This window comes from Camelus bactrianus, chromosome 20 (genome assembly GCF_048773025.1).
Source record: "Camelus bactrianus isolate YW-2024 breed Bactrian camel chromosome 20, ASM4877302v1, whole genome shotgun sequence".
Taxonomy (NCBI): Eukaryota; Metazoa; Chordata; class Mammalia; order Artiodactyla; family Camelidae; genus Camelus; species Camelus bactrianus.
The window spans coordinates 43,896,482-43,916,534 of NC_133558.1; the positions used below are offsets into that span (position 1 = coordinate 43,896,482).

At 51.6% G+C, this 20,053-nt stretch overlaps 3 protein-coding genes across 3 annotated transcripts in view; 2 read left to right on the top strand and 1 right to left on the bottom strand.

Moving 5' to 3' along the window:
- The first annotated feature begins 2,940 nt into the window (after positions 1–2,940).
- Positions 2,941–4,264, top strand: LOC141574167 (mitogen-activated protein kinase kinase kinase kinase 1-like). The gene is made up of 3 exons (XM_074347948.1): positions 2,941–3,083; positions 3,492–3,554; positions 3,787–4,264. The coding sequence occupies exons 1-3, from the start codon at positions 2,953–2,955 to the stop codon at positions 3,944–3,946; spliced, it is 354 nt and encodes a 117-aa protein (XP_074204049.1). The 5' UTR covers positions 2,941–2,952; the 3' UTR covers positions 3,947–4,264.
- Positions 4,265–6,321: 2,057 nt separating this feature from the next.
- Positions 6,322–17,894, bottom strand: LOC141574145 (ryanodine receptor 1-like). Its single transcript, XM_074347935.1, is given in 15 exon segments — positions 6,322–6,560; positions 6,707–6,758; positions 6,948–7,054; positions 7,146–7,210; positions 7,611–7,767; positions 9,398–9,532; positions 9,789–9,842; positions 9,844–9,936; positions 10,344–10,404; positions 10,506–10,636; positions 11,904–11,946; positions 16,423–16,521; positions 17,395–17,537; positions 17,590–17,809; positions 17,890–17,894. Coding segments are annotated over 15 exon segments (1,461 nt in total). The 3' UTR covers positions 6,322–6,464.
- A 755-nt stretch (positions 17,895–18,649) lies between these two features.
- The window catches only part of LOC141574283 (mitogen-activated protein kinase kinase kinase kinase 1-like), a 235,052-nt gene continuing 233,648 nt past the window's right edge, over positions 18,650–20,053 (top strand). The window contains exons 1-3 of the mRNA XM_074349054.1: positions 18,650–18,830; positions 18,999–19,056; positions 19,169–19,259. Coding sequence (XP_074205155.1) covers positions 18,732–18,830; positions 18,999–19,056; positions 19,169–19,259 — 248 coding nt within the window. The 5' untranslated portion in view covers positions 18,650–18,731. The remainder of the gene's footprint in view (positions 18,831–18,998; positions 19,057–19,168; positions 19,260–20,053) is intronic.

Genomic DNA, 20,053 nt, shown 5'->3' on the forward strand with positions numbered 1-20,053 from the left:
GATACAATGGAACAATGGTGTAAGATGACCAAGGATATTGGCAAAAGAGTGGAGGAAGTGATAGTCTATGGATAAGGAGCTCTCTGTCTTTTGATTGGGCTATATAGTCCATTGACATTTAAGGAAATTATTGATAGATATGTGGTCGATCATAAGAGCATTGAGAATAAACTAGAGCCGTCATGGAACCCAAGGTCTCCATGAGATCAAAGAAAAAGGGAGGTGGGAAAATGAAAGCAGAGAACTACAAGAGCTATATAGGGCATTAGTGAAAAGTTCAGATGTACAAATTTTTAAGATTTCATAGGAGAAGCTATTCTAAGTGGTGATAGGTTATTTTCATGAGAGTAAGTGGCTAAATGGGATGTAAATGAAATTCACTGAGGTCAAGACAGGAAGAGATCTATTTGTTGTGTAGGTCTTCCTTTTTCACACAATGACAGCAGGGTAGAAACTAATGCTGTGAGCCAGCTATCAAATATTCAGTGGACAATGGCATGGACAGTGAATCCAAGGAGAGCAACAAGAAAACTCCTGGGCGAGGCAGCTAGACAACCTAAGCTTCAGAGGAACGGGGACAAAAGAATGCAAACGTCCAGCAATGGAGATCAGAATCTTCACTTAGGAAGCCAATCCCAACACCCAACCCTGAATGAGTAGGTAGGTAGAGAAGGTGCAGCCCCTGGGGAGAGCTGCAGGAAGAGCAATAGCTTTGGAGGGCCAGCTACAAGGGTCAAGCAAGTGCCATCTGTTGCCTGCTATGGGGAATCTAAGTCCCAATACTTCTGCCCACTGCATCTTGATATCAGAATTGTTAAGGAAAACAATATAGTCCAGCACTGGACACAACGCCTTAGTCACATAGAGAAGAGACAGCAAGAGCAGCTTTCGGAGTGAATGTCAGTCTCCCAGTGACAGCCAGGAAAGGCCAGAAGACCCCTCCTGACTGGCAAGCACCTTTCTTGTGCAGAAGAACCAAGATATAGGAGTTGGGTCAGCCAGGCACCACATGACATGCCCACTAAAGCAGAACAAAGGAGCACATGCTGAGTCTGAAACAGAGAGCGATCTTCCCATACAAGGTACTAAGCTCATCACCAACTGTGAGGACTCTCTATCTTTCGGTAAGGAAGTGTTCCAACCCCAAGGGCTGTTCTCAGGCAGCCAAGTGGGGGTCAAAAGACTACATGTAGGAGACTGCCTTTCCCAACACGTGCAATCATTCTGTGAGGAGACTGAGGACACCATGAAATGGTGTTTGGAAGGCCACGTGGAAAGGTTTAGATTGAACAGGAGTGATGAGAGCCAAGGAAGAAGACAGCCATGCAGAAATCAAAACAGAGGAAAGGATGGAGCAGGGCAAAAGGGAATCTTTCCAGAGCGTCGTCAAGTTCTCCAATCATTCCCAGCATCCTTCTGATAAAAAAGTGATTCCAACTCTTCTGGTTTCAATCTCCAGTGCCTCCATTAAACAAACAAACAAGCCTAATTACCTCCTCCCCCCAAAAAAAAACTTTTGAAGAATAAATACTTTAGCAAAACAAAACTTTCAATAGCTTAAAACTGGGCTTGTTTTATAACATGACTGAGTATTAATAACAACAATAATAATAATAGCTGGCATTTATTGAGTCAGGCCTGATTCCCTCTATTTTGAGGCAGCAAAAAGTAGGTCTTCACACCCGACAGTAGATCTCGGTAGAAGATTTGGCTCAATGGCCAAAGGAACAAATAGCAGCCATGTTGCTGTTTTAGAGGGTCTTGCCCTAAAATCCTCCAAAGCTGTGTTTCTTCGTTTTCTTAAAGAATCCTTCCTTACTTATTCCACAGCTATTTCAAGGAATAATAGAAACGGAGAGCAGAACTTGTTTTTTATAAACTAGATGATATAAAATAGAAACAATAGTTGCAGCGATGCAGTCGTCTCTCACATTGCCCTACAGCTAATGGGTACATTTCTGTTGGCTCTGGGTGGGGTTTCTAAGGAATCTCAAAACGAATGGCCTTCAAAGACAAAACTATCTGGGGCTCAGTTGTGGAAACTTCCAGGACTTTACCCTTGAGGGAATTTTGCCTCAATTTTCTTGAGTCTTGGTGTCTTCATCTATGAAATGTGAGGCAAAAAATAACTTCAAAAGTTCTTGAAGGATATAAAGGGTCTGGAACAGAGGAGAAACCCATAAATATCCGATTCTCTGGCAATGTCCCTCCCTCCCTTCCCAGGAAGGTAATAGCCTTTCCTCTATTTCCCAACTGGTTTTAGAATAAAAATTATTGCTCACAGTTGATTCAAACCTATCTTCTGTTTTTGTTTTGGATTTGGTTTCGGTGGGAGTTTTGCCCACCTCCCTATCTCGAATTTATATTATTATATTGTATGTTGTAATTATGTATTAATGTGACTACTCCAGAAACTCTGCAAATGTAGGTTCTGTCTTTGCCTAATTCATTCAGAGCAAATTGACAGGGCTCATAGCTTGTACACAGTGGCATTAAATAATTATTGACAGCTTGACAGCATATATTTACTTTAACACTATTTCTTTTCCTACTGGCAAATAATTAACAATATTTCCTCCAAGAAGTAGCCTACATTTTGAAGTGTAAATGGCAACAAGGCAAGACTTGTCATCTAAGGAGCAAGGATGATGTATTCTAAAATAAAACCGGTGGAATATCAAGGCTCAGGCTGGACATTGTGGATTCTGAATCTGGAAGTCTTGGGATTTTTAGTTTCAATAAATGCTGTTATTCATTCTAAGGGTCCCCATCACTCAGTTTTTATGTGCAGTCTGGGCGACTGAAGCCTGTCTGGAACATTCACTAATATTTAGAACACTGGGCAGGGTTCTCCCCAACCATCTGAGATTCATTCATTCAGACATGACAATATGTTCCCTGGTCTCCCCAGAAAGCTCATGCCCTGGCTCTCTGAGGGTCTCTGCCTCTAGGATGGCTCCGGAAGTGGCGGCCGTGGCCCTGAAGGGGGGATACAACAAGCTGTGTGACATCTGGTCACTGGGCATCACAGCCATTGAATTAGCCGAGCTACAGCCACCCCTCTTTGACGTTCACCCTCTCAGGTAGGCAGGTGTGGCAGGTCCACCTGGTCCCAGAGATCCCACTCGACTCTGACCCTGAACACCACCCCCCGCCTGCTTCCCCACATCAAGACCCCCCTACAGGGGATCCCTCTCCCTTCGAGCCCAACCCGAGAACCTCAACCCAGAAAGCATTTTCTCCAGTCCACACCAGGAGCCCCCAGTGCAGGGAGTCCTGTCTTGAGGCTCCCCTGAGACTTCTGGAACTCTGTAACATGATGAGCAGCATCCCCTGGAAGTGGCGTCCTATGCATCGTAAAACCTACCCCTCATTCTCCTCCTGTCCCTCACTGCTCTCTGCTGACCTCAGTGCCATCAGGGGTCCCTCACATCGTGAGATCTGACCTCCACTGGGAAGTCTGAATCCCATATTCTGTCCTTGCTTTCTAGAGTTCTCTTCCTCATGACCAAGAGTGGCTATCAGCCTCCTCGGCTAAAGGAAAAAGGCAAATGGTAGGAGAGAGTCATGGGAAGGCGGGGGAGAGAGGGCAGAGTCAGGGCTGATGGTCTGATGGGAGGGTCTCTGGTCCCCTCATCCCAGAACTTGCCTTTAGGGGGGGTTATTTATTTATTTATTTATTTACTTTTAGAGGAAGGGGTTGAACCTAGGGCCTCCTGCATGCTAAGCATGCGCTCTAACACTTCAACTGTACCCTCCCCGAGTACTTGCCTTTTTCTTCCCAAGGTCAGCTGCCTTCCACATCTTCGTCAAAGTCACCCTCACCAAGAGCGCCAAGAAACGACCTGGCGCCACCAAGATGCTCAGTGTAAACCTCCCCTCCCTGAGCAGCCTTCCCAAACTCACCCCCTGTGGGAACCCCCCAGGGCCTCCCTCGGCTCCCTAGAACACTGATGATTTTATTCCACAGAATGCCTATGGCCCTTTCAAAGTCCCTGCTCCCTCTGAAATCCCCAGGGCTCCGCCTTCCAAGACCCTCCAAACTGTACCCCAGACCTTTCCCCCAAGATATGCTGAGTTCTAAAACCTCACAAGTTGCCAACGGCTTCAGGACCCATTCCTGGGGGTTCTCTGGAATTCCAGGGGACACCCGAGACACCTCTGGCATTCTCCAACTTCTCTGAATTCGTCTGATCCCTTCAGACACCTCAGAATCCCCCAGGTGGCAGCTGCCCAGACTTCCCCGCCTTCTTCCTCTATTGGCACCTTCACCGCCAGATTCCCTTAGATGGGTTCTCAAGCCCCTGTGCCAGCCCTCTCCCTGCAGCCCAGCCTTCTGTCTCCTGAAGGCCTCCTCCTCCCACCCCCAGCATAAACTGGTGACCCAGCCCGGGCTAAACAGAGGCCTGATCCTAGAGCTTCTTGACAAACTGAGGAACCCAGGGAAGGGGGCAGCTGTTGGCGAGATTGAAGATGAGGAGCCTGAGGTGAGTGGGCCTTGCTCGGATGACAAAAGCACTGGACGGTCCCCACCTTTGCTCAGGCTGCTCCCCTGCCTGGGGTGTCCCCTTGTTGCCTCTCTTAGAAGGAGAAAAGCCAGGGAGCATGGGGGGCTTGGCACAGAGCTGGGGGCACAGAGGTTACGGGAGAGCCGAGGGCTCCAGACTGGGCTGCTGGAGGCCGGTGGGCCCGATGCGGCTGCCGCTCTGCCCAGCTACCCCCCGCCATCCCTCGGCGGATCCGATCCACCCATCGATCCAGCTCTGTGGGGATCCCAGATGCGGACTGCTGTCGTCAGTAGAGAATCCTTAAGATTTGGAGACCCTTGTAACCCCCTCATCAGATTGCCAGAGACCCCAGAGACCCTACTCGCTTCTAAACAGACCCTCAGAGGCCCCCCATTACCATCTGATCCCACAAGAGGCCCCAGAGAACCTCATCTACGAAATGATTCTAGAGACCCCTACCTCTCTGCTCTGCACACGGACCCCATAAGATTTCCTATAACCACCAGGACTCCCAGAGACCTCAGAAACCTTGTTCTGATCCCAGATACCCAAGTGGAATCTAAAAACAAACACTCTATAACCATGTTGAGCCCCCATCTCCCTGATCACAAATCTTGACCCCAAAATGAGACCCCTGTAAACCAAGATCCCTCCCCTGAAGGGACAGCTCTACTCCTAAGATCCTGGCTGCAGACCACTCCCCCACCCCACTTCTATTCTTTCTATTCCCGAATCCATGTCCCCAGCTCACTGTGTGTCACCTGCATACCACCCCACCCCAACCCCCATGGCGGCACATGGAGTTCAGGAAGCTCAGAGGCATGTAGTCCAGACCCACAGCTGACACGGTGAGATGCCTCCCCACTGCCCCACCGCCCTCCCCTCCCCCTGGGCCACTGCTGACTCTTTCCTATCCCACAGGCTCGCTTACAACCCCCTGGAGGCTTCAAGAGCAGCAGTCCTAGGTCAGGGACCCTCAGCATGGGAGGGGGGCTGGGATATGTGTGGGGACCGCCCGAGGATCACGCCTGTCCCTCCTCAGGAGGAACCTGTCAGAGTCCGAAGATGACTACGACAACGTGGACATGTGAGAGAGCGCCTCAGACCCAACCCAGCCCCACCATCCATGACCCCAACCTCAGCCCCTGCTTTCCTTCCACCACTCAGCCGTGACCCCTGGCTGGACACTCAGTACCCACACCTACCTTCACCCTAACCCTGACCCTCCCACACCAGCCCCCACTCTCCTCCCCACCAACCCTTCACCCCTAACCTCACCCCAACTCAACCCTGGAGCCCCTGCCACATCCTAGTATCCAGCACTCACGTCATTCACTGATTCATGTTGGGCTGCTGCTCCAGACTGAGCTCCCCGAGAGCAGGAGCCGTGCCTGCTCTCGCACTGCTGAAGCCGAGCATTGTGCTGGCACACCCTCTGTAGTCTCTTTTGTGAGTGTATGAATGAATGAATGAATGAATGAATGAATGAATAAATGAATGAGTAAATGATTTTTCTCTTCCTTCCCCAGGCCTGTGGTAGTGGAGACACACCCAGCAGATGATCCTACTGCCCCCAGCAACCTCTATATCCAGGAATGAGTCCCTGGGGTTGGGGGTGGGTGTTTGGAATCAGTCTCTGCACCCCCTTCCCTCCCCAGTGGACACAATATAGTGGACATGACATGCCTGTGTCTCCCAATAAATGTGATTTTATCCTCTGCTGTCATCTTGGTTTTCTGGGGGGAGGGGAGGAGGGCCGAATTCCTGGATGCCTACTGAACCCCCCCGCCAAATTCAACGATCCAGTACAACATCAGGGATGTAGCACAGACTTTATTTCTACAGCACATGGTCACCTCTCCCCCAGCAGCCTTGGGAGGAGGGATTTGGGGACTAAGGGGCTTGCTGTAAGAATAGGGCACTTGAAGTGTGAGTGAAGGGCCAGCTGTGGGTGTCTCAGCTAAGCTGGTCCTCATACTGCTTGCGGAAACAATCACCAGCAGGGGAGACATCCCAACATCTCTCTTGGTACATCTTCCAGACATAAGACTCCTAGGGGTTGGGTTTGGGGAAGAGTTGGTTGGTCACATCTTCAAATGCTTGATAAGATCTGAGCTTTTTACTGCCACCTGCTGATTGAACTTTTATTAAAATTCTCCATGTCCTTGCCCATTTTTCTCCCATTAACACCCCCTTACCTGACCCGTGTGTTCTGTCTCATCCTTGTTTATCAGACACTTCAGGAAAAACCTGGGGTTGGAAGGGCTGTGAGAGATAGGTCAGAACCAGCCTTACTTACCTTCTCCTGATTGGCTGGCTGAGAACCCACCCACATGGAAGCCACAGCCCTTTCCTAACTGACCAAAGCCCGGTATCCCCTCCCCGGATGTTCCCGGCCACGGCCCCACCCTCCTGATTAGCCAGCGGGCCCACACTCACATGTAATTGGCCAGGTTGTGCTCCTCTAGCATGTGGGTCTCGAAACCATGCAGTGTCGTATCAAAGTCATCGCTGCCAATGCTGATGCCGCAGATGAAGCACTTGGTCTGTGGGTGGCAGGAAGCATCAGAGTCGAGGCCCATTTGACCCCCCCCAGGGTCCTGTAATCCCTCTGGATCGCCCCCTGATATGGCCTACCTCCATATCGTCCCTCACTTGCTGTTGTTGGTCTCAGAGCTCACCAAGAGCGTCAGTGATCAGACCTGGGGAGGCAGGGTGCAAGTCAGTGCCTAATCTCTGACCAAATTCAGACTGCTCCTTCTTCTGGCTACCCCCTTCTGAGCCTTGCCTCCCATTCCCTAATCTCTCATCTCCCTAATCTCACCCTGCTGCTTGAAAGTAATACCTAGCATTTATTGAGCACTTAGCATGAGACCCTTACTACCTATGAATTGACTTATTTCTCACAACGACCCTGTAAGACTAGTATAATTAATATCCCCATTTTACAGATGGAGAAACTGAGGTTCAGAGAGGTAACTTGCCCAAAGTCTCACAGTAGGGAGAAACAGAGCCAGGTCAACCAGATCCCGGGCCTGCAATCTCAGAGGAGCTAGTCTGCCTCTGGGCATCCCCACTCCCACAACCCCGACCAGCACTGACCCTGGATGATGGCCAGCAGGATGACGATGACAAAGAAGAAGAAGGTGATGTCGAAGACCACCCGGTACAACTCATATTCATCACCTGCTGGGTCCTCAATCTCGTCCCCAATGCCCCCACCAGCTCGGACACCCACGTACATGTGAAACAGGTAACACTGTGGGGGCAAGGTGAGAAGCACATTAGTCATGCATTCAGTCATTCGGTATTCACAAAGTACCTACGGGACCCTGGGCTAGTGGGGCAGGAGACTCACAGTAATGGCTGAGACAGCCCTGGGCTCCGCCCTCACATGGCATCAGACAGTGACAGCCCAGAAATGATCAGGGTTGTGACAGGGACAGCTCAGGCAGAGGGCTGAGGGCTGGGACGGGGAAAGCACAGTGTAATCGGGGGCGAGATAGTGGGAGTACAGGAAGCGCTGAAGCTCTGAAAGCCTCACAAAGCCTGGGTGATCAGGCAAGGCTTCCTAGAAGCAGGGACATGTGTGAACTGGAACTTGAAGGAAATGTTAGGTGGAAGAGAGTGTTCCAGGCAGGGAAAACCACACATGCAACGTCACCACTGGGGAGGAAAGAAGACATCTCGTTCCTGTGAGGAAGTGAAAGAGGGTCAGTGAAGCTGGAAAGTAGAGCTCCCGTGAGCAAGAACAGCAAGAGGAATGAGGTCCAGCCGATGGTCAAGGAGGGCTTCCTGTAGGAGGCAGCACTTAAGTTGAAAGGTGAGGCATCAAGGGAAGGGGTATTTGTACTCAGGGTCTGAGGTGGAGGTGGGGCAGAGAGACCGTCAGATGCAAAGGGCTTGGGTTGGGAGGAAATACATGATCTTAGGGGAACTGAGGGGCACCAGGCAGCCAGAGAGCAAAAAGCAAGAAGGACTGTGGTTAGACTCAGGCCAGGCTAGCTATTCCCTGGCTATTCATAAGCCATGCTGAAGGCACTGGGGAACCAAGAGGAAGTTCTGAGAAGAGAGAGGAACATGGTCTGCCTGGCATGTGGGAAAGATTTTACACTATCCTTTGTGTGTCCCTGGGAAGTGGGAGAACCTAGTTGTCTTAGGTAAGGGCTAAGACCAGTGACTGGAGGGAACAAGGCTGAGTGGCAAGGCCAGGTCTGGGTGGTGGGGCTCAAACGTCAGGCTGAGGAGCTGGATAGGTCCCAGGAGCACGGTGCCTGATTACAGGCCATCTTCTGAGATAAAGCCCTGGGACAATTCATTTAAATGTGGCCCATGCCTCTAGTAGGAGAAACTCAATTTGGTTATGATCATCTCTAGTAGACTAGAAGAGAAAAAAATGAAACCTGCATGGCATTCTTTGGGTGAAACTTTTAATTACAGATAATGATGACAATAGCTCACCTCTATGGAATCCTTAATCCCTACCAGGCAGTGTTCTACTACTATTAATTCTTAGATGATCAGGGAGCATCACTACGTCCTAAAAGCCATCCTAGGATGTAGGCACTGTTATTATACACTCATTTCACAGGTGAGGACACCAGAGCATAGGGGAAGCTGAGTAGCCAACCCCAAAACATGTAGCTTGTAAGTCAGGCACTGTGCCTGAGCACCTTTCCAATAATAACAGCTTTAAAAGCTCAAATAATACGACAACAGTGGCTAACGTTTATTGAGCACTGTTCGAAGTACCTCACAAGTATCAGCTCACTGAACCCTCACGATAAGCCTACAAGGTAGGCACTGTTCCTAAGCCCCTTGGCAGATGGGAAACCTGAGGGTCAGGGGTGGTCGGAAGTTGCCCAAAAGCGTTGGGGGGAAGGGATCACCGTCATCATGTCGTCACACTTCATGTCAGGCTCGTCCTCGTCCTCACTCTTGCTGTAGAGCTTGCGGAAGAAGTTGAAGGCCACCACGGTGTACAGGTAGAGCACCACCGCCAGGAGGCCCACGGTCATCACCAGCTGGGGGCAGGCAATGGGCGGGTCAGCGCCATGTTCAGCCGGCCCCTCCACCTTGCCCAGCCTTCGGGCTCCTGACCCTGCTGCTACCCAGGTGGCTCTCCCTGCTGGGGCCTCACGACCCACACCCACCCTGGCTCAGCCTGCTCGCCTGGCCCCTCCTCACCCTGGCCGCCCAGCCCTCACCACTCCACCCTTGCTCAGACTGCCATGCTTGGCCCTGCCCGGCTCAAATCCCTCAGGCAGTTCCTCTCCACACCTGTTTCCCATCGTGGGTGACGGAGGAGAGGATGGTGCGCAGTGTCTTGACCCCCCATGGCAATGTCCAGGAGGTGAGCAGCGAAAAAGAAGTTGTTGTAGTGCCCCAGGAGGGACATCACCATGTACCAGCCCAGGTTCAGGAAAGACTGTGGGCACACAGAGTCAGGGTCAGAGAGCATTCCTGAGGGTCAAGGAGAGCTCGGGGAGCCCCCGGAACATTCAAGAGGGTCAGGTGCGCTCTGGGGGGTCAGGGTGCCATCGCTGGCTTGGGATTACTTGAGGGATCAGGAACACTCTAGAACAATGGAGCACTCTGGGTGAGAAGCCATCCTGGGTGGGGTTGAGGAGCCCTCTGCAGGACGTAGTCTGGAAATCCAAGAGCATTCTAGGGGACAAGGAGCCTTGGGCGGGTGTTCAGAGGGTGCCCGAGGAACAGAGGTGCACAGAGGCTCAGGACTCAGTCCCTGGTCAGGGCTCCCTGGTGCTGGAGCCCCCAACCCTCCCAGGGCCCTTCTCCTGCAGGTCCCTCCCCCACCTACAAGTCCCTCCTCACATTGTCGGTGAAGATGACCCCGAACTTCCAGATCTGGTACTTGACGCCGATGGACATGAGCCTGTCAGGTGGAGGGAAGAGGGATGGCCAGATGCCGGAGGGTCAGACCCTGGCCACCTCCCCTGCCTGCCCCTGGCCTGGGCAGGATCACCCCTGGCTCACCAGATAAGCAGCCCCGGCGGTGGCTCAGGCTTGCGTTCACTGTGCGCTGTGATCTCCAGCGTGGACAGATCCATGCCCAGCAGCTCGGTGATCCACTCCCGCCCACAGATGTCCCCGTGCTTGTCCAGGACCTGCGCAGGAGAGCAGAGGGCAAGCAGACAGCACTGGAGTGGGGCGAGTCATGGCCTGGGTTGGAGAGGCATCTGGGAACACTCTGAATTTTGTGTGAAAAATTGGGAATGCATTTTTCTGGGAAGAAGGGCCAGAGCTTTTTTCAGATCCTCAGGGGGAGGGTCCAAACGTGTAAAGGTCCAGTTAATTCATTAGCCAAATTATTTGGGATAACATTATTATTAGGCAGGTGGGCAAAGAATCCTATACAACTGGGCCGCCTGTCATCTATGGACTTATCTCCTCCCCCTCACCCCCTTACTCACTCTGCTCCAGCCACACTGGCCCCCCTCACGGCTCCTCAAATACGCCAGGCACGTTCCTCCCCCAGGACCTTTGCACTGGCTGTTCCCCCTGCCCAGGGCGGTCTTCCCCCAGATTTCCCCCTGGCTCACTCCCTTACCACCCTGCACAAGAAAGAGCAACCTCTCTGGGCCAGCACCCACGCACCCCCCAACCCTCTTACTGGACTATGTTTTCCTTCTGCAGCACTTATCACCGCCTGAACACCATAAACGTGTTCCTCATCTGTCTGTCCAACTCGAGCATCAAAATGTGTTTACTGCTTGAAACGTACCTACTGCTTGGACTCCACGCCCTCCAAAATTGTTCTTGGCACGTAGTAGGTGCTCAGCAAACATCTGCTGAGTGAATGAACGTATCAGCAAACATGTATCTGTTTTTTTTTAGGTGCAGGTACTGGGGATTGGACCCAGGACCTCATGCATGGTGGGCATGTGCTCTGCCACTGAGCATACCGCAGCCCTGATGTTTTCCTATGGGCCAGATACTGTGCACCTAGTAGGTCATATAAACTTTACAACAACCCTGTGGGGGCGGCCCTCTTATTACCTCACTTTGAACATGAGGGAAACTGAGACACCGAAAAGCTCACACAGCTAGGAGGAGACAAACAAGACAGTCCAGCTCCCGAGTCAATGTGCTTAAAACACAATGCTTTACTTCCTCCCCTAAAATTAGTATTTATTGAGTACTTACCCTGTGCCAGGCACTGCGTCATGCTTGTTATGCACATCGTCGCTTTCCAGAGAGGGGTGTGTGGTTCTCATGCCTATTTCCAGATGGGCAAACTGAGGTGCTCCCTCAGCAAATCCCCTCGCCCAAGGTCACACACACAGCGAGTGCCTGATGGGGCTTAGATGGCCAGGTGGCAGGAAGGGACCCAGTCCAGGAGGCCCATCTACTGCCCCATTCACATTCTCTCACCTTCCGCTTGACGAACTTGTCCCAGTAGTTGCTGGGGAAAGACCTGCCGAGAGAAAGAGGCCACAAGATGTCAGGGCAGGAGGGAAGAGGAGCCACCAGCCAGGCCAGGGGGCTTTGGAATTCCAGTCCTTCTCTCACAGGGGACTCCACACAGTGGGGTCGCATCTCACTCGGGGTCAGGCTCTAAAGACCCCGTGCCAGGTGAAGTTTGTCCTTCCCCCCTACTGCCATCTTTTGGGGAGCTTAGGGGAGGTAGGTGGCTTGCATTTGGAGCCGGGATGTGCAAAAACAAAAAACAAAAGACAAACAACATAGACCTGAATTCAGGTGGGGAGGCAGGGCCAGCGGTCTGGCCTTGCTCTGGCTCTGGGGAACGGTGTGCTTCCTCAGTGTTTCATTTAATTTTGTCTGATGAATCAGGCTCTTTAGTTACCAGTTTTATAAATGACGAGTTGATGCTCTAACATCCTGCCAAGGTGGCCAATGGGTTTTGTTAGCAGGGGGTGGGATGGGGAGTGGAACAGAGATTTACTATGAATCCATGGATTTAGATCTATTTGCTGTTTCAATTCATAGCCCTTCCTGTCCTTCCTGATGCTCAGATTGTCCCTGATTTGCCCAGTGGGGACCCCTTCTAGGTGGTGGCTGGGTCCTTTCAGCCTGTCACCATTTTTCATTCAGCACATCCTTGCTTTCTGATAAGGTAATCCACTCTCATCTTGCATTTCCCTGCCCCAGCCCTGAAATCTGCCACTTCTCCAAGCTGCTTGGTTCCTTGTTGAGGAAAATGGTATTTAGAAGTCAAGGTCTTAGATGGGTAGGTATAGATTAGTGGTAGAGCACATGCTTAGCATGCACGAGGTCCTGGGTTCAATCCCCAGTACCACCATTAAAAAAAAAGATAAATAAATAACCTAATACCCCCCTGTCTTGTTGTCCTAAATGCCCAAGTTAATGTCACCCCCTTTGAACACTCAAGCCACCTCAGAATTCAGACTCATAAGAGTTAATTTAGCACATCTTCCTCCTTCCCCTTCCTCCCATCCCTCCTTCCTTCTTTTCTCTCTCCCTCCCTCTCTCCTTTGTCATTCATTCACTTAGCTTATAAGGCCACTTCATATGGCCTCAAGGACCCAGTGATGCTTTCTCTCTCCAAATCCAAGTCCATGATGGACACACTGAGTAGGCCATCTGTGGTCCAGCCACCTGTGCCTGTCTTAGGTTGTCCTCCTCTGAGGATCTTACCCGTCGTTGGCTATCCAGCCATCCATGCTGGACACACTGAGCAGGCCACGCCTTGTCCAGCCGGCTGTGCCTGTCTTAGGTTGTCCTCCTCTGAGGATCTTACCCGTCGTTGGCTATCCAGCCGTCCATGCTGGACACACTGAGTAGGCCATCTGTGGTCCAGCCAGCTGTGCCTGTCTTAGGTTGTCCTCCTCAGAGGATCTTACCCATCGTTGGCTATCCAGCCATCCATGCTGGACACACTGAGTAGGCCACGTCTTGTCCAGCCGGCTGTGCCTGTCTTAGGTTGTCCTCCTCTGAGGATCTTACCCGTCGTTGGCTATCCAGCCGTCCATGCTGGACACACTGAGTAGGCCATCTGTGGTCCAGCCAGCTGTGCCTGTCTTAGGTTGTCCTCCTCTGAGGATCTTACCCGTCGTTGGCTAGTCAGCCGTCCATGCTGGACACACTGAGCAGGCCACGTCTTCTCCAGCCAGCTGTGCCTGTCTTAGGTTGTCCTCCTCTGAGGATCTTACCCGTCGTTGGCTATCCAGCCATCCATGCTGGACACACTGAGCAGGCCACGTCTTCTCCAGCCAGCTGTGCCTGTCTTAGGTTGTCCTCCTCTGAGGATCTTACCCATCGTTGGCTATCCAGCCATCCATGCTGGACACACTGAGTAGGCCACGTCTTGTCCAGCCGGCTGTGCCTGTCTTAGGTTGTCCTCCTCTGAGGATCTTACCCGTCGTTGGCTATCCAGCCGTCCATGCTGGACACACTGAGTAGGCCATCTGTGGTCCAGCCAGCTGTGCCTGTCTTAGGTTGTCCTCCTCTGAGGATCTTACCCGTCATTGGCTATCCAGCCGTCCATGCTGGACACATTCAGCAGGTCATCTCTTGTCCAGGCAGCTGTGCCTGTCTTAGGTTGTCCTCCTCTGAGGATCTTACCCGTCATTGGCTATCCAGCCGTCCATGCTGGACACACTGAGTAGGCCATCTGTGGTCCAGCCAGCTGTGCCTGTCTTAGGTTGTCCTCCTCTGAGGATCTTACCCGTCGTTGGCTAGTCAGCTGTTCATGATGGACACACTGAGTAGGTCATCTGTGGTCCAGCCGGCTGTGCCTGTCTTAGGTTGTCCTCCTCTGAGGATCTTACCCGTCATTGGCTATCCAGACGTCCATGCTGGACACATTCAGCAGGTCATCTCTTGTCCAGCTGGCTGTGCCTGTCTTAGGTTGTCCTCCTCTGAGGATCTTACCCGTCGTTGGCTATCCAGACGTCCATGCTGGACACATTCAGCAGGTCATCTCTTGTCCAGCTGGCTGTGCCTGTCTTAGGTTGTCCTCCTCTGAGGATCTTACCCGTCGTTGGCTATCCAGACGTCCATGCTGGACACATTCAGCAGGTCATCTCTTGTCCAGCCGGCTGTGCCTGCTGAGTGCCCTTGGACTACTTATCTTAAACACTCTGTGCATCAGTTTCCCCTCTTGCACGATGGGACAGTAACAACCAGACCTACCTCACAAGGGCCATACAGCACCTAAGAGAGCTCATGCACCAAAGCTTACAGCACAGAATCTACCATGTGGGGAGCACTCTCTCAGCAGTGTCATCACCAGTAACAACCTCACAAACACAAGCACCGTTATCTACATTTTACAGGTCAAAACCGAGCCCGTGCAACCTGTAAAAATCAACAAAGCACTGAGGCGGAAGACATCAAACGTCCGCCAGCAGGAGAACAGTCCCACGTGGAACACTATACAGCCATGACAACAAACAAATCGCATCCACACAGAGAGGGGATGGATCTCACTAACCCAGGGCTGAGTGGAAGATGCCAGGAGAGCTCCCCGTTCAGAGCAGGCAAACTTGAGCTAAGCTAACCGGGACGCACACGTGTGCGGTAAACCCACATAAAGCTGGGCCGTGAGAGCATAAAGGTGGTGAGCAGGGTGGGGGCGGTTGGCACAAAACATATGAGACAAAGGACGAGGGGCGCCAGCAACTCAAAGCTTTGCAATTTGGATGGTGATCACACGGGTGTTCATTTACAATTACTTGCTGAACTCTGTATTTATGTACTAGCCTTTATGTTTTATAACCAATTTTTAAAACGCCATCCCTCCTCCTGCCCCAACTTCCTTGGCTTCCTAATCCTGCACATCAAAGGAAGCCACATCTTATCCAAAATATACAAAGAGTTCATACAACTCAATGTCAAAAAACAAAATAAACCAAACCAAACCAAACAAACAAAAACAAACCACCCTGTTAAATAAAGGGCAGAAGACCTGAACAGACATTTTCCCAAAGATGTACAGATGGCCAACAGACACAAGAAAAGATGTTCGACGCTGCTAATCACCAGGGAAATTCAAATCAAAACCACCATAAGATATTACTTCACAGCTGTCAGAATGGCTATCGTCAAAAAGGCAACAAACAACAAAATGTTGGTGAAGGTGTGGAGAAGAGAGAACTCTTGTTGGTGGAAATGTAAACTGGTGCAGCCACTTTGGAAAACAGGATGGAAGTTCCCCACAAAATTAAAAACAGAACTACCAAGTGACCCAGCAATTCCACTCACGACTATATATCCAAAGAAAACAAAAATACTAATTCCAAAAGATACATGCACATTTTCATGGCAGCACTATTTACAACAGCCAAAATATGGAAACAACCTAAGTGTCCATCAACAAATGAATGGATAAAGAAAATGTGACACCTAAACACACACAAAATGGAGTATCACTCAGCCATGAAAGAATGAAATTTTGCCATTTGCAACAACATGAATGGACCTCGAGGCTATTGTGCTTAGTGAAATGAATCAAAAGAAGACAAATACTGTATGTTTTGACTTACATGTGGAATCTAAAAAATAATAAATAAAACAAGTGAATGTAACAAAACAGAAAGAGACTCACAGATACAGAGCACAAACTAGTGGTTACCAGAGGGGAGTGGGGTTGAGGAGAGGCAAAGACAGGGGAAGGGGATTAAGAGGTACGAAATACTAGGCATAAAATTAGTAAGATACAGGATAATGTACAGCACACGAATATAACTGATATTTTATAACTTTACGTAAAATATAGTCTATAAAAATAATTAACCACTATGTTTCACATCTGAGGCTAATGTAATATTGTAAATCAACCATACTTCAATTAGAAAAGAAAAAAGATAGCCACACCCTGCAGGCTACCCCCAACTCCCACCCCCCCAGTGTTGTGAGTGGTACCATGCTGGCTACTGGCATGGGGGTGGGAATGGAGGTAGAAACTCACAGCTTTAGGACAGCCAGGTTGGCTTCCAGGTCATAGGCATTCTCCTTGGCCTGTGTCTCCACATAGCGCTCCAGGGTGGCCAGATTCTCAGGATTATACCTAGAGGAGAATAAAGATGGATGAACAGAGAGGAGACAGGAGTTGAGCTCAGTTACTCTATGGGGCCAGGGAGGAGGGTCACTGTAGCCTGCGCCTCTCTCTCTTCCTTTCTTCCCTTTCTTTAGCTCTGTCACTGGCCACTTAGGCTCTACCCAAATACTGAATCAGCTCTATAATTTCTAATAAAACTTATCCACACCCCAGACCTAAGCCAAAGCTCTAAACTGCATCAGAGCCTTGGGTCTTTTCTAGCTTGCCTCCTCAACCTTTCAGACAGCCAGTCATTGCAGACTGTATACCTAGCCTCCTAGACATCTTTGCTACCCACCCTTACCTTCCCTCCCCAGATCTCATTCTGGTCTAGCCCCGTCCTCTCCTGCCTAGCTCCCCTCATCACACCCTGACCACTACTGGTTCTAACTAGCTACTTGGTTTGTTTGGATTCTGAACTGGGAACCCTATGAAAGCATGGCCTGCGGCTGTCTTGGTCAACTCTGGTCTGCAGCATTGCCCAGCACTCACAGACTAGATTTTAGTAAACATGTGTTAAATGAATAATGAGAGGTGAAGGAAGGGAGAGATAAAGAGGCACTAAGAGACACGAAGAGACTGAGGAGCAGACACAGAGAGACATTAAGGCAATTAAAGGGGAGACTGGCGGTAGGAAACGCTATCTTCTGCCTTTAGGTCTTCGCAGTGCTATTTCCTTAAACACCTCCAGGATGATAGGTGAGAACCCCAGGGCAAGCCCAGGACTGACCACGCCTTACTCCAGAAAGTTCTCTCCTCCGCCCCGCTTGGCCAGAAGCGCTCCCTACCACCGAACTCAGACCTGTCGATACCCTTGAGCGTCTTGCCCACGTTTGCTCTCACCTGCTCAAACATCGCCAGGACTCCGTCGCCTCCCACACCCGGGGTGAAGCCGCAGACCCGGCCGCCGCAGACCCGGCCGCCGCAGACCCGGCCGACGCGGACTCCTCGAGGACCGGAAAAGGAAAGATTGGTGGAAACGGAAACTACGTCATTGTTTTCGCTCCGGCGCAGTTAGCGCATGCGTGTATGCTCCACCCGAGCAGAATCAACGGCGTGAGAAAAAGCCTGGCCTAGCCAAGTGCGCAGGCGCCCTCTCGAGGCACGCTGGCCAGGAGGCGGGGCTGAGGTTTTCCCCGGCCTCGCGTACCCTGTTCTAGTGCCTGCGGTGTGCGCGCGAGCTGCCAGGGAAGGAGACGGATCCCTGACGGCGTGCACGCACGTCGCGTTGCTCGCGACCGTGAACTCAAAAGCTGTGCTGGAATGCACGTATCAGTCTCCCTTTGGGCCATGGCCAAGTCCCGAGGAAGGTGCTTTTTGAGGTCCCCTTTGCCTCACGCCATGATCCCTAAAGCAAGATCCGAGCTCCACAATTTCAAGTCCTGAACCCGGTCCCCACGCTGCACCCTGACGCCAGGGTTAGGGGCCTGCAAAGCTGTTGTGCTCTGCCTGTCAGGGACAGGGGTGAGGGGCTCCTGGACCCCGCCAGATCACGCCCAGTCCCCATAGGCTCCTGTCTTGTGGGTGAGAGCGAGCACCGCATGTGTGTACAGGTACTGCACACTGCAGGCATGAAAGCACATGCATGTGTCGTATATGTGGAGGTATATGCTCTGGGTACATCCACATGTACGCACACGGGTATCCAGACACGTGCATGTTGACTGGTCTTCACACTGCACAGGGGGTTACCACTAAGTGCCTTATGAGCCCCACCCCCCACCACCCCGGAACAGTAATGGACACTGCATGGTCATCCCCGTGCAGACCTGCCGTCTACCGGTTGTGGCCAAAGTCTCAAGCACTCAGCAGAGGTTCAACTACAGTTTTTAGCTGCCACCCAGAACGAGGGAGGGAGTGTTAGGGCACCCCCCCACCCCAGGTCATAATTAAGATAGTTTGCATCTGGTTTACATTCAGCCCACGGCCCTGGAGGTGGAGGGGGGTCCCCTGGGTCCCAAGGCAAGCTGCCTCTCACAGGCTTTCAGGGCCCAGGGGACAGGGGGTGGAGCCAGCCGCACAACCCTGCTGGGGCAGGAAGCCAGAGTGGGGAGGGGGAAGGCCACAGCCAGTGGAGGCAAGACAGGTGCAGGGCCTGTGGGGAGGGAAGGAGGTGCCAGCACTCCGAGCCCTGAGGCCCTGCTGGCCCCTGGGCACAGGCCCAGCTCCAGCCCCCAGGAATGGACCTTGCGGACCCCGACATCTTTAATAGGGACCCCCGGGACCACTATGACCTGCTGCAACGGCTGGGCGGCGGCACCTATGGGGAAGTCTTCAAGGTGAAGAATCCCCTCCTTCTCCATCACCCTCAGACCAGAGATCTTTGGGGTGAGGCCCAAGAAGGGAAGGGGATGCAATAGGGTCCCAGTCCTTGGCTTTGGTTCAAGGATGCTGAGGAGAGCTCAGGCGAATGGAGCCTGCCTGACTGCCAACTTCCCCTTTATAAGGCTCGAGACAAGGTAACGGGGGACCTGGTGGCACTGAAGATGGTGAAGATGCAGCCTGGTGAGGAGAGAACCCAGGAGTGCCTTCCCCACACCCCCACCTCCTGGGACACTGGGATCTCTCCCAGACCCCTTCCCTGCAGCGGCCTTTTCTCTCCGGCCCCTCCTTGCAGATGATGATGTTTCTACACTTCAGAAGGAAATCCTCATCTTGAAAACTTGTCGGCATGCCAACATCGTGGCCTACCATGGGAGTTATCTCTGGTGATGAGCTTAAGACCTGCCCTGGGACCCAGCCCAGCCCCTACCCCCGAACTCCCATTCCTGACGAGGGTACCCCCTACCCTGACCTCAATCATGGATCCTCATTTTTAACTGGGGCACCCCTAACTGGATCTCCAAGTCAAAGTCCCACTTCCCTGACCAAAGGATCCCCAAATCTAATCTCCAATCCAGAACTCCCATTTCTTACAAGGGGTCCCCAAAACGGATCCCTTTGTAGTAACCAAACCTGAACCAAGTCCCCTAAAACCAATCTTTCGTACTCCTGCTCATCGGGTCCCCCGGTTTCACTTTCTGTTCCTTTAATATGAACCCCTAAATTCCCTGACCCTCAAACTAATATCCCAGGTACCTCAATAATGACTTCTGTTCCCTATACCTGGCACCCTGGCCTCCTCTGTCGCCTCCGAACTTTCACAGCCTATGAAGTCTCTACCCTGTCTTCCAGATTAGTGTGGAACAGCAGAGGTGCTCTGGCTTAGGAGCCCAAAGACCTGGGTTTGATTCCAGTTGACCTTGAACATATTATTTCCTCTCTGAGCCTCAACTTCCCCATCGGTAAAATGGAAACGGGACTGTCTCACTCTGGTGGGCAAGAGAGAGATGGCAGCTCTTACACTGAAGATCTTGTTGAACTAGAACAAGGCAGTGGGCTAGGAGCTGTCCTACAAATGATTTATTACTGCTACTGTGATTGCTCTCGAACTGTTGTAGGCTGCAGAGGCTCTGGATCTGCATGGAATTCTGTGGGATGGGTTCTCTCCAGGGTATCTACC